The 14,040-nt window shown below is 45.4% G+C and overlaps 2 protein-coding genes across 3 annotated transcripts in view; one reads left to right on the top strand and one right to left on the bottom strand.

Annotated features, from left to right (window-relative positions):
* The window catches only part of MKRN1 (makorin ring finger protein 1), a 35,300-nt gene that overhangs the window by 2,844 nt on the left and 18,416 nt on the right, over window positions 1-14,040 (bottom strand). The window contains exons 3-5 of the mRNA XM_074940204.1: window positions 10,388-10,614; window positions 1,275-1,501; window positions 541-755 (exon numbers count right to left, since the gene is read on the bottom strand). Of these exons, the coding sequence (XP_074796305.1) occupies window positions 541-755; window positions 1,275-1,501; window positions 10,388-10,614 (669 nt within the window). The remainder of the gene's footprint in view (window positions 1-540; window positions 756-1,274; window positions 1,502-10,387; window positions 10,615-14,040) is intronic.
* RAB19 (RAB19, member RAS oncogene family) overlaps window positions 1-14,040 on the top strand; it is a 34,447-nt gene that overhangs the window by 16,923 nt on the left and 3,484 nt on the right. The window contains exon 4 of one of the 2 annotated variants that reach the window (XM_074940253.1): window positions 11,274-11,366. The exons of the other annotated variant lie outside the window; for it this stretch is intronic. Coding sequence (XP_074796354.1) covers window positions 11,274-11,314 — 41 coding nt within the window. The 3' untranslated portion in view covers window positions 11,315-11,366. Of the gene's footprint in view, window positions 1-11,273; window positions 11,367-14,040 lie in introns of those variants that run through there. 2 annotated transcript variants of the gene reach the window in all.

The following is a 14,040-nucleotide window of genomic DNA, read 5'->3' as shown; positions in this document are numbered from 1 at the left end:
CTTCTTTCAGAACTCAACTCAGCAGCTGATCGTTTTGTCTCCAAAGAACTTGGGGGAGGGGGGGAAAAAAACATTTCACACAGACTCCTTTTTCTTTAGATTTAGATAAATTTATTTTTTTTGTAGTTTTGTTTGGTTTTTGTATTTGTTTGTTTGGGTTTCTTTAGAACACCTCAAAGAGGGTATGGGTCATTGGCTGGCTAATAAGGGCAGTGAAAAGTTAGGAAACATACATTCAGAACTGGTTAATCTGTTTTCACCATCTAATCTGGGTGTCTGAAACCTTTAAATGGTAACTAACTGAAGACAAAACATGACTTTCATCCAAATAAGTGGATTTTGCAAACTAATCTAGATTAACTAGGTCAGACTGTAAATACAAACAAAATGCTACCCCTGGAAGATGACTTCAGTTCTGGATTAATGTTAGTTAGGATGCATTAAATGCAGTCTTTGTGGGGGGACTTTGTTGCAAGTTGTCACAAGATACTAAATTCTTCCCACGTAACAAAGCACAATCAAGATGGGGAAGTGCCTCACTTTATAATCTTGCTCTCAAATTGTTTAGCGCTTCTCCACTTGCGGATGCATTTGAGACAGTAAGTATGGTTGCAGTTGGAGAGGATCCCAAAGCGGCGCTCGCTGGGGTTGGCTTTTTCATATACCACCTCCATGCAGATCCCACACACCATGTCTTTACTACGCTGAACGGCAAATGAGAGCTCCATGTCCTTCTCATGAGCCTCAATGCAAGACTGAAGAGGAGAGAGAGAAAACCAGCCTGTAATCTTGTGCACTATTTAATACGTTTTGACTCACTAGTTTCATCTTAAATGTATTCTCCCCACATTCTACACTAAAAAGGATATAAATCATCTGGGAGGTTCAGGTCCTCAAAAAACAGTCTTTCAGGTAATAGGAAGCAATGGTCAACTTCAAGTTCAGGCTCTTTTCCAAGAACCCAGGCAGAAATAGCTGAACTAAAACTTCACAAAAACTGACCTAAGTTACCCACATTTGAGTGTTTGAAACAAGCATTAGTACAACTATACAGACTTTATCCTCAATGCAGACAGTGTCCAGCTTCTTTTAAACAAGGCTGCTTTGAAAACAGCCTTGACAGGAAATAGTTCAGTTTGCAATGTGGACCTTCTTGTTAACTGACTGACTCGCATGCAGTCAACTTCAGAAGAAAGGGAATGAATGACAAGTGATTGCACAAGGCAAGGGAGTAACTTGAAGCTATTCAACACACAAGCCATTTGTATGCTTACCTTTATGTGTTGGGATCTCTGGGCAGCATCAACTGGATGTAGAACCTGCAACCCACACATGTCGCACACATCCCCATGGATATACACGCAGTTCTCTCCATAACGACATTCTCCTACTGCAGCGTAGGGGCACAGTTGCTTCTTCATCTCCACATTTGCTTGCTGCTTTTCATACTCTTCCTCAATTACCATTCCCTGCAAGGGTGTTTCGATGCAGGAAGGGGCAGCTGCAGGGGGAAGTTAGAGATGGTAAATGTGTTACATTTGAGTGTTAGGGTTTGCAATGCATGCTTTTCAGCTATAAAAACTTTCAGTAAACCAACTCAGTTTATCCAAGGAACATAACAATAAATCCCTCAAAACCTCGCCCTGAAATGACGTAGCAATTTCTTCACCCTAGAAGGAAGTGCGGAAGTAGTTTCAACTCTGATTTTCTCAGCTTTCAATATAAGCAAGGCAAGGCAATCGGTGCATTAGTGGTGAGATTCAACCTTATCCAACAGGACAAGGTCAATACTAAGAAAACTGACCAGTTCTGAAAGCGGGTAAATACTCTTGTGGTTCAACCATGCTTGTAACAAGGCTTGGTTCAAGTATGAACTGAATTAAATCATGCTGACAGTAGGTTAAAAACCCTGTCCCTCTTGCTTTTTGAATCAGTTCAAACATGATTTACATGGGCTGAAACAAGCTTCAGTACATGGTGGTTAAACTCTTGTGCTTCAACCACTAAAACTGGTGTTTTGTCCCTATACAGCCAACACCTAGGCCCTGTAGAAGAGGAAGGATACTTACCAAGAGGACTAACTTGGAGCTACAAAAATACTGCCTCAACAGATTCTTATGCTCATGAGTCATGTTAGTTAGCATGCTGTTGCACAGGCTGCAGTTCTTAAGCAGTTAGTTGCTGGGGTGGGTTTCACTGCTGGAGTCACAGGAATGTTCTAGAACAGAGGATAAGAACCCTGCCCAAGTCTCTTACTACTTCTCTGGCAAATCTCAAATCCCCCTTCTGAAGTGTAAGGCGGGATAATGAGCGTGGATTTGTTGAGATCATACCTGCAGAGAATTCTGATCACAGATAAGTAATCTTTGTTTCCTCTTCATAAATTGCCTCGGCTGTTCTTCACTCTGGGGAGAAGAACTAGCAATATTAGTCCCCCAGGAACTAGCTGAAATAGTGATTAAAGGACTTCTGTTCCTAAACAGCCATAGGATTTGTCCTGGTCGTCAAGAGAACACTGAGTAAGTTTGTAAATTAAATTTAAAGAAAATGCTCTCCAAGTTCCTAGATATGTCTACAGACAGTTCTAAATTAAATTGGCAGTGTTGCAGCAACCCTAGTCAAAGGAGTCCCAGCAACTTTTGATTAACAGGATCCCTGCCTGGTCATAAATTGAGCTGAAAATCTTATCCATTTGTCTACTCCCTCTGGGCCGAGATGGATTCCTCTTGAGATTTCTCCCTCTGTGCCAGGAACCTACAGGATGATTTGTGAAATGGTATAACTGAATTTCCTTTTATCATCCAAATTATGGAATAGCCTCACCAACTCAGTCATGAGCCGAGAAAAGACAATGGTTCAGTTTAAATGACAAGTGAGATGCCACTTTGGCATGAGGACAAAACTTAAGTTTATCCATATTGAACACTAAGGAAGATCAGCAATGGCACCTTGCATTTCACTTGCATTTCTGATCAACATTACAAAATAAGCAAAGAAGAAAACAGTCTAGGTTCAAATGGATCTTCTGTTGACCTAGTGAGCACCAAGTTCAGATAGGTGAAAAAAGACAACTATTCTTAAAGGCTTAATAGATGCTTAATTTAAAGGCTTACTTTAACTGTGGGGAAAGATAATCCATGATTTGATATGGGAAAGAAAAAACAATCCAATATAAAACAAACAATGAGGACAGGATCCGGAGGCTCTTTCCTTAAAGGAATGAGAAACAGTTCCACTTTAGGGCATAAGATTTCCAATGGAAGGCTTACAAGATTCTAACGTAATTTGCTGGGTTTCTTCCAAGAGCAGTCTTCATCTACTAAACTCCAAGATGTAAAATGCCATAGGGAGGAATTATGGATCTGGGTGCAGGTTCAATCCTCCCTTGTGAGATAACAGGTCTGGAAAAGAAGAGAAGAATCACCTATTGCTCCTCTGCCAGAATGAGGCCTAGAACCAGAACTACTTTATAATCTGGTACTACAAGAATTGTGTGTTGCCTCTTGCATCTTCTCTACAAGAACCAGAGGCAAAAGAGGGGGGAAAAATAAGGTCTCCACCCCCATGGAGCAGAAAAGTATGGGACAAGCATCACTGCTTTTGTGCAAATTGTCAGGCATTTGGTATACTCTGCAGAAGCAAGTAAGTATTTCTGGATGCCCCCACTTTGAGGTAAATGGAACCACAAAAGGCTTACTTTAAAGTTCAGTCATATTGATCCTGGCTCAGCTTGTTTGCTATGGATTTTTTTTGCCCCAGGCAAGCGAAAGACAAAAGAATGACTTAATTCTCGACTCACTAATCCCAAAGACTTGCTTTTCAACAAAGAGAAAGCTCTCCAGTTGCTCCCATTCTTCAATCCTCCATGCATCATGATACTACTACATTGGGATGAAGGGACCTCCATTGGTTGCCAGAGTACCTGTAACTCTCCTGGCTGAGAAAAAAAATTGGTCCAGCAGGCTGTTGAGTAAGCCTGCAAGCTATTCTTTCATCTGCATCACGGGAAGGAAGGAAGGAAGCAGCTTTCAAGAGGTTTACAATGGAGAAATGGGGTAGATCCTGGATCATGACGTTTTCCCCTCCACACTGCTTGGCTGTTCTTCTCAGCCACTCCAGAGATTAGTCTGGCTTGCCGATTATACCTAAGTGCTGGAAGTGAATTGCCAAGCTTGAACCTCAAGAGTATTTCCTGGGTGTTTGCTACTCCAAACATACACAAAGCATACAACTCAAAGACCAAGGCTTCCAGACTAATCTTGAGGAAAAGCATTGTTGCTTTTCAAGTTATTGTGCATAATTTTCCATGAAAGCTTGAATCTGAACTTTACAGAAACAACCTGGAAGCTCTGAGATACAGGTGTCTTCTTAAGGTCACTTTCAGAACATCACATGTATCAGATATATTGTTAGCAGCACACAACATTATCTTTAGCTGCTTCTTGACATTCCCAAGCAACAGCTTTCATTTCTCTTGGCTAACAATATTCCAAGAAGGGCAGGAGCCTGGACTAAAGGTGCAAATCATAATTCTGCCACAACGCTGATAAATGACAATCTTCATTAAGAACCAAAAAAAAAGAACAACTGCCTTGGCTCTTATCCATTTGACCTGGTGTCCTTGAATTACTGTCCAGAGGTGCTGATCTTACAGCCTTGAAAGACCTGATTTTCTGGGCCAAATAATGGCTGTCTACAACCAAATGAGAACCTGGAGTCAGGGAAGTCCTTGTGGCCCTGAAAAAGCCCATCAGGTTCTTTGCTACTGAAACAAATGGCTAGCTGCAACAAAAGCTTTTTTGTAGACTCCATAAGGCACACTAATACAGAACTATTTCCCTCCTTTGATTCCCAGGGCTAGATTTTTAAAGCTAGCTATCTTTTAAAGTTGTCTTGGTACCTAAAAATGCAGATAGTCCTCTTTGAAAATCCCACCAGATGCTTATCTGCAGCTTTATGTGCTGGATACCTTTAAAAATCTCCCAACATACTAAAGATTTTGTCTGTTCCTGAACTGCACATACAAAAAGTTTCCAAGAGTCTAGTGTGATTGGCATGTATTAAAATAGGAAGAAGCTGAGAGGTGTTCCTCATGGAACATGGAAGGAATCTCCTCAGTCATGAGTTCCTCTTCCCCTCCTATTCCAAAGTGCCATTTTAATTCGTAGGTACTCGGGAGAAATCTCCCCTGGAGCTAGTATATTATTCCTACCCTCCGTACGGCTCAGAATCCAGTGACCGATGAGCACTTTTTACTTCTGGGGGAATCCTGCGTCACTGGTCACGCACAGAATTCATGTCCCCTACAGATTTCTTTGCTTCCCCGCAGAAAAATGGACTTCTGATGGGAAAACAAAGGGAAGCTGCAACAGCGGTCATGCGCCCCTCCCCGGCAGCACAGGCAGGTTGGCTCGGGTGCCCAGAGCAGCCGGTAGAGACATAAATCACCGCCAGGGGAGGGAGGCAGTTGTGCAAATGAGACAGATGGACAGACACACTGTCCCTCTCACTCGCTATTGCAGCACACTCAGCATGGAGGGGCAGGGCTTCAGGGTGTTTCTGAGGAGGTAGGCATGGGGCAGGCTCTGTCCCCTCAGGCAGAGCAGAATGTAGCAGCCTGCCTGCTTAGTGAATTGTTCCCATTGTCTTTGTGAATTCCCCCAGGAGTATAAAACAGATAAAAGTTAAGGCTCTTTCACATTGAGAACTACTGCTTTACACCACTCTGGCAAAGCCAGTCCGCCACTTGTTCAGGGAAAGCCCCTGGCAGGCCAGACCGATTTGTTTGCCTGCTGCGTCCGCAGGTTCGGCCGATCGCAGCTCCCACTGGCCGCGGTTTGCTGCTCCAGGCCAATGGGGGCTGCAGGAAGGGCGGCCAGCATGTCCCTTGGCCTGCGCCGCTTCCTGTAGTCCCCATTGGCCTGGAGCGGCGAACCGCGGCCAGTGGGAGCCACAATCGGCCAAACCTGCAGACGCGGCAGGTAAATAAACTGGTCCGGCCTGCCAGGGGCCTTACTGTAAAAGGACAGTATGGCTTTATAAATACTTATGGTGCTTTCATGATTAGAACTGGTCTACATTTTTGGATTGAAAAAATTTCCTATCAAAATGTGCTCCATGAACTGTTTGCTACTGACCTTTCTGGAGATGGTCAGTAGCCAATATAAATTGCGAGTTTGATTCCCCAGCCCTCACTTGCTCGTCTGTTGCCTATGAGGTAACACCAAGCATATGGCTGCATATATTTGTTGACTAATAACTAGAAATTAAGGGTCAAACCTAGCTACATTACTATTTGGCAAGGGTCTTGGGGATTTCCTCCATTACTCCCGACTCTCATTCACCATCCACCTTATTGTAGTTTAAATAAATTACCAAAATAATTGAAATCAGAGTGATTATATTGTGTTATTTTGACAAATAAAATATGAAGAATTTTGCAGAATTTTAAAATATTGTGCGCAGAATTTTTAATTTGTTGCAGAATTCCCCTAGAAGTAACTTTTATAAATTAAAAATAAATACCCTGAAGAACTCCAAGGAATAGAAAGTATTTTTTAAATAAAAGGATGTGGAATGAGACCGGGGGAAATAAAGTTATTTAGGAACATAGGACTAGGAGAGGCCTCCTGGGTCGAAGCCAATCCCCCGCTATTGCAGACAACCCTCTCATATATAGTTCTATTCAGATACTTACCAAGCTCCATCTTAAAAACTAGTTACGTTGTTAGTCCCCATTGTTAACTCCCTACTGGGAGGCTGTTCCAGAACATCACTCCTCAGATGGCTAAAAACCACGTTCTAATTTCCATCCTGAATTTATGGGCAGAGCTATCCACTCATTCTATGTCAACATTATCCTTTAGCTTAAATAGCTCTTCTGCTGTTTAACTCCCCCAGCACCTGCAATGTATTTCAAGAGCAATCATAACCCCTCTCAGCCTTCATTCTTCTAGGCTAAGCAAGCCATGCTCTTTTGGTCTCCTCTCATAAGTTAGGTTCTCCATTCCCCTGCTCATCGTGGTAGCCCTCCTCTGCACCTGTTCCAATTTTTAATTTTTTTTTTTTTTAAATGGGTGACCAAAATTGTACATAGTACAGATAAGGTTTTACCATCACCTCTATTAATACTTCTCATCTCTACTGGAAATGCCTTCCCTGATGGATCCTAGGATTGCATTTGCCTTTTTCACCACCACATCACACTGATGGCTCAGTTATCCTGTGACTGACGAATACGCACATGTCTTTTTATCATTTCCACCTGATCTAGGGTGACCATATTTCTCTATGCTGAATACGGGACACCTGGTAAAGATACTCATATTCAAGCGAGTTCAATGGCAATTAAATCAGAACTATGCAGTACAAACATTCAAACAACAAGTTGACTGAGTCCGTTAAAAAGAAATCCTGTATCGTTGGCTTCTTTTGATTTACCCTCTTATCTTTAAGGTTCACATGGGGAGGGGTGACACACACACAGTCCCGTACACCTCTCTCACACAGGGAGGGGGACCAACCGACCTGACCCTCCCTGCCCATCGCTCTCCACCCTCCTTGCCTGGCTGGGCCTCCGACATGGACCTGCCTCTCCTGGTACCTGGCGCCGCGTCTTCCCGAGGCAACAAGTGGGGAGGCATGGAGGGTCACATGCTCCCCTCCCCAGATTTCTGCCAGGGTTCACACCAGAATGTGGCCAGCAGCAGCCTTCTGGCATTGTGTTGGAGGGAAGGGACGGGAGCTGCTTCCAGCCACAGGGGTAGGGGTGGGGGAGGGATGACCTGTAGAGTCTTTGCAGAGCTCATCTCTTCTCCCCCCACCCACCCCATGTAGCTGGAAGCAACTTGTCCCTTCCTGCCCACATAGTGTCGAAAGACAGCTAACACTTCCAGGCTGCTGCTGGCCACCAACATAACCCAGCTGCCTCTGGCTACAGCATGGGCAGGAAGGGGTTAAGCCCTAAGAATGCATTGTGCACCAGGGCCCAGGGAACCTGACTGCATGGGCTTCAGCGAACCTGGCCAGAGAGGTGGCTCAGCAGGGGAGGATGCCTAGGGGATGGAGCAGCCCCACGCTCCCTGGGGGCAAGACCCAGGGTGATGGAAAGGGTGGGTGAAGAGGGTGCTAAGTCCCTGCCCCGGGGGTTGCTGTGGAGCCTGCAGGTTCGGGGCGTGAACAGGCTGGAAATCGCTTCCCCCCTCTCACTCCAGAGCTTAGCTGAGGGGTGGAAAGGCTTCCCTGTGCCAGCGCTGTGCGGGGCTTTGGCACATACAGGACTCTGCTCCTCCAAGTCAGCACCCCGGGCTGGAGGTTCTTGGGCTTTCCTGCAGTGGGAGAAGGAAGGAGCCTGCCAGCCAGGCTATTGGTGAGTTGAGCGCTTTGACCAGGGGCTGGGGGACAAAGCAGGGCGTGGACAGCGAGAGGAGGACCATGTAGAGGGCCAATGGATAGGCAGCAGAGGTGACATGTAACCGGCTGCCGCCTGGCGCCTCCCCACACTCACCAGCCACCACAGCGCACAGCCAGCATGAAATGGGACGGGGCCCTGCTGGCCAAAAGCCAGCACACAGCAGGGGTTGCGCTGATGGACCAGCAGGGGGAGCAGGCAGCCCCACGCGCTGCATCTTCGCCCCACCACTAGCCTTTCACATCCACCCCCATCAACGGCCACTAGACCCCACCCCCCTCACCACTGGGCAGGAGGCTGTCGAGCAGGGATCCAGCCAGTGGGAGGACCCGCCAGTACTGATGTAGGGGGGACAGAAAATATGGGGCAATTTGCCCATTTTAAAGAAAAAGTTGGGACACCCACAGGAGGGCTTAAATACGGGACGGTCCCTTTAAAAATGGGACATCTGGTCACGCGAACCTGATGACACCCCAGTTCATAGCAAAAATTCTTGTTAGTCCCTAAATGCATGACCCTGCACTTTATGCTATTAATTTTAATTCAATTTTATTACTCCAGTCCTCAAAGTCATCCAATTCTTCCTCCTCTGTATTGACGATGCCTCTCAGCTTTGTTAGACTCATGCTCTGGTGACCCTGAGTCTCCATAAATTGTGTCCCTGACCAAGCATGGAGAGGACCCAGCCTCAGTAAGACCAAGCAGGTTAAGAATGTTGGCCAAACAGCATTCCTAAATGTCAAGGCACTGAAGAAGAAACTTCAAAACACACAGCTCTGCTCTTAGATCCAGTATTCAACTGATTTCACAAGCAGAAGGTTTTTTGAACTATGTGCCCCTTTGCCCCAGTGAAAACAGAGATCTGCATACTGTGACTATAGAGAAGCAGCACTGTAAGGGAGAACAGGTGGATCTTTATTCCTGTGGACCTGCTGGCACCGCCAAGCTACATAGACCAAATGATTATCACAGTCACCAATTCTGATACCTCCAGAACAGAATTCAGCCTGCAAGATGACTGCCTTCAAAATCAAACAGCACCAAAAGCTGCCCTTTCCTTGGAGTCTTAACTGTGAAATTATTCTCTGTTCACACTAACAGTAGAGGTAGATGGTGAACTCAGTATGCAGATATGAGGGCATCAAGGGTTGCTGCAGGAACAGAATGCGTCTAATCTCAGAACTATACTGACTCAACACCAAAGTTCCCTCCACCCCAGCCATGATGGTGTGGTGTAACAGCTACTCATGCTCCAAGGTCTTATTTGGAGTTTTTGTTGCCCTGATTCACAGATGCTATATGGCCAGGCAGTAGAACCTCTTTTAAGTAAGCATTTTCAGCCAGCTTGTTTCCTCCTGGGCCTGGGAATAAAGGCAACACAAAGATTCTCCAAGGCAGACCAGACAACAGATGTACTGATCACATATATTTTGGTAACAAGAGGGGCACCCTCTTGAAATCTGATTTCTTGCCAACATCATCCATGGTGTCCTATGAAAAGTCAATTATAGAAAGATAAACACTAGAAAGAAAAGAATCTAATATTGTTTCAATTAAAAAATTGTATATGTACAACACACACATTTACCCCTTCTCTAAGGGGAGAGAGAGGGAACTTGAAGGAGAAGGTTCTGCAACCTACTTAGACCAGGGAAAAAAAGGAATGGAGGAACTACAGGGCGAGCCCTTCATTATATAAGTTCTAGAACATTTGGGTCCGTGCCCCAGGTGCTCCCATTGCCCCCAGTAACTGCTATGGAATCACTGTGCTGCCCATGCAAGAGCATGTGAGCCAACTTCAGAATAGGGGGATCAACTAAAAACAATTCATGAAGAAGAATATATTCCACTTTAAAAACAAAACATTCACACTCATTACAGATGGCTTAAGATGACAAAACACTGAAGCAGTTTGCACACTGCATGTAATTTGTGAACCCACAAAAGAAAATTACCGTTATCCCATGATCAGCTTACCACGTCCACAATATGGCTGCCCAGGGACAAATTCTACAGCATTCACCCAGTCTTCAGCACCTGCTCCTGTAGCTGCCAGATCTGTATCTTTAACTTCAGTCTCACCACTGCTTGCTTCAAGTGCTTCAGGGAGAGATGGGAGGTCTGAAGATGCTGATGGATAAGTTTTTGCAGCTGGATTCACAGTAGTCACTTCTTCCCGCTTCAATGGCTTGGTATGTTCATATCTAACAAATTAAATGCTGCATGTGAACTCAGTAAGAAGTCACCCATACAACAGTCTTGTACAAAGGACTGATATACAAGCACAGGGAAATGGAGTCACTGGAGGCATAATAGCAGAGGTGCCCTAAATATCCCAGAGCTAGATTAGAAAAGTGACCCTTTACATAAACAGAAACAGTTTACTTTAAAACCTACCAGCACTGTTTAAGGGGACAGTAGCTATTGGTGATTTTGCAGGAGATACAGCAGTCCACAGCAAATTTGCCTGTGTGCTTCTTACAACAGCTTATTTCAACCATATCTGAAGCTAGCCCTTTCAAAGCACATGCAGATATGCTATTATTGAATACTTCCTACTTGCTCAACATTAATCACTGTGCCTCATTCAAATATCCTTCTGTCTAACTTCAAACATTAAAAACCAAACAGCTACTCTGACTCAGTAAACATACTTTCCCCATCCAAACTCCCTGGCCTTACATCCATGATGAGCACAAAAGATGTCACTATTTCCTAATGAGAGACCTTAATCCCCTATGCACCAAGAGACTGAAAATGTTGCTTCCTTAGAAGTCCAAGTCCTGACAGCCCTCAGGCTCCATAGACTAAAACATTAATTTCATTTGCAGATCTGCAATTTATTTTTCTGTTAATATTTCAGAGATATTTGCCAAAGATTTTTACACTGATGAGAACTGTTAATGAAGAAGATACAATTGTTAAAACATAAAAGGCGAAGAAGTACTCAGTCTGACTGGAGTGGGCGTCCTAGTTCTGTGTAAATCAGTAACATTCTCAAAGGGAAGTCAACCAAGCCTCTCAGCATGGTTCCCTTGCTCTTTCAATTGAGAATCTTAAGCCTTCACACATCTTCAAATGGATGATGACTAAGCCCTGGTCTACACTACAGGGTTAGGTCGAATTTAGCCACGTTAGGTCGATTTAAAAATGTCTGCCTCCACACAACCAACCCCAGTCCGTTCACCTAAAGGGCTCTTCAAATAGACTTCTGTACTCCTTCCCACCAAGGGGAGTAGCGCTAAAAATAGACTTTGCTGGGTCGAATTTGGGGTAGTGCGGACACAAATCGACGGTATTGGCCTCCGGGAGCTATCCCAGAGTGCTCCATTGTGACCGCTCTGGACAGCGCTTTGAACTCCGATGCACTAGCCAGGTACACAGGAAAAGCCCTGGGAACTTTTGAATTTCATTTCTTGTTTGGTCAGCATGGCGAACTCAGCAGCACAAGTGACCATGCAGTCCCCCCAGAATCGCAAATGAGCTCCGGCATGGACTGAACAGGAGACACTGGATCTGATTGCTGTATGGGGAGAAGCATCTGTGAAGGCCGAACTCTGATCAAAAAGAAGAAATGCAAATATATGCGCCAAAATCTCACAGGGCATGTTGGAGAGAGGCTACAATAGGGGGACACAGCAGTGCCGCGTGAAAGTTAAGGAGCTCAGGCAAGCCTACCAAAAGAAAGGAGGCAAACGGTCACTCCGGGTCAGAGCCCCATACATGCCGCTTCTATGATCAGCTGCATGGCATTCTGGGGGGAGGAGACACCCTACTACTATCCCACCACTGTCCATGGACACCTGCAAAGGGGGGAGAGGGGGGAGTCTCACGCAACAGAGAGGAGGATTTTGTGGATGAGGAGGAGGAGAAGACGCAACAGGCAAGCGGTGAATCCGTTCTCCCCGACAGCCAGGACCTTTTCATCACCCTGGAGCCAATACCATCCCAAGGCGGGATCCCCGACTCTGAAGCTGGAGAAGGCACCTTTGGTGAGTGCACATTTGTCACTACAGTACAGGGTTTAAAAGCAATAGTGTTTAATGTTTGATTTGCCCTGAAGAATTGGGATGCATTCGCAGCCAATACAGCTACTGGAAAAGTCTGTTAACGTGTCTGGGGATGGAGCGGGAATCCTCCAGGGACATCTCCATGAAGCTCTCCTGGAGGTACTCTGAAAGCTTTTGCAGAAGGTTTCTGGGGAGGGCTGCCTTATTTTGTCCTCCACGGTAGGACACACTACCACGCCAAGCCAGTAGCAAGTATTCGGGAATCATTGCAGCACAAACCATGGCAGGGAATGGTCCTGGGTTTTGGTTGCATTCAAGCAACATTCAGTCTATATCTTTCTGTGTTAGCCTCAGGAGAGTGATATCATTCATGGTCACCTGGTTGAAATAAGGGAATTTTTGTAAGGGAACAGTAAAAGGACCCCGTTCATGCTGGGCTGTTTGCGCTTGGCTAAAAAGGGATCATCCTGGAGAATAGCCATGCGGTGGGGGGAGGGGAGAAGGGATCATCCCAGAGAATAACCACATGGAGGGGTGGGGGGAGGTGTGTTCTGCACATCCACTCGAAAACCACAGCCCCTCCTTTTAAATGTGAAACCCAACCAGCATCGCTTGCTATGGGAAAGGAGGGCGCTGCAGTTTGAAAACATTCCCACATGTTATAAAGGCGTAAAAGCCAACCCCACGTACCAAAAGGCTTACCATGGCTGCCTGGAATTCTGTTGCCCAGCTTTTACCAGCAGGCGCTCAATATAAAAGGCAAAATGCAACCTTGTACCTAAAGCACATGTGCTGTCTGCTGTGAATTGCTTGATTCACTGTGAAAGAGTCTCCCTTTTATTCTCAGAAATGTATCATCTTAAATTTTACTCTCCCTTTTTATCTCCCCCAGGTGCAAATGTTTCTACGCTCCCCCTACCATCTCCGTCCCTGAGGTTATTGCAGATTAGAAGATGGGAAAAAAAAACGCACTTGCAATGACATATTTGCCAAGCTCATGCAGTCCCCCCACACTCAAAGGGCACAGCTTAATGCATGGAGGCATTCAGTGGCAGAGGCCAGGAAAAAATTAAGTGAGCATGAAGAGCGGAGGCAGGACACAATGCTGAGGCTAATGGGGGAGCAAACAGACATGATAAAGCATCTGTTGGAGCTGCAGGAAAGCTAACAGGAGCACAGACCCCAGTTGCATCCAATGTATAACCGCATGCCCTCCTCCCCAAGTTCCATATCCGCCTCACCCAGATGCCCAAGAACGTGGGGGAGGAAGCTCCGGGCACCCAGCCACTCCACTCCAGAGGATGGCCCAAGCAACAGAAGGCTGTCATTCAAACAGTTTGATTGTTAGTGTGACTACAATGTGGCCTTGTCCTTCCCTCCTCCCTCACCCCACCCAGGCTAACTTGTCCGTTATCTCTCTTTTTTTTTAATTAATAAAGAATGCCTGGTTTCAAAACAATAGTTACTTTATTTAGAAGGGGGGAGGGTGGTTGGCTTACAGGGAATTAAAATCAACAAAGGGGGCAGGTTTGCATCAAGGAGAAACACACACAACTGTCACACTATAGCCTGGCCAGTCATGGAAACTGGTTTTCAAAGCCTCTCTGATGTGCAGCGCAT

The sequence above is a fragment of the Natator depressus genome, chromosome 1, assembly GCF_965152275.1.
Source record: "Natator depressus isolate rNatDep1 chromosome 1, rNatDep2.hap1, whole genome shotgun sequence".
Taxonomy (NCBI): Eukaryota; Metazoa; Chordata; order Testudines; family Cheloniidae; genus Natator; species Natator depressus.
Note: the sequence above shows the minus strand (reverse complement) of the source record. Positions and strands in the feature narration are given on the sequence as shown.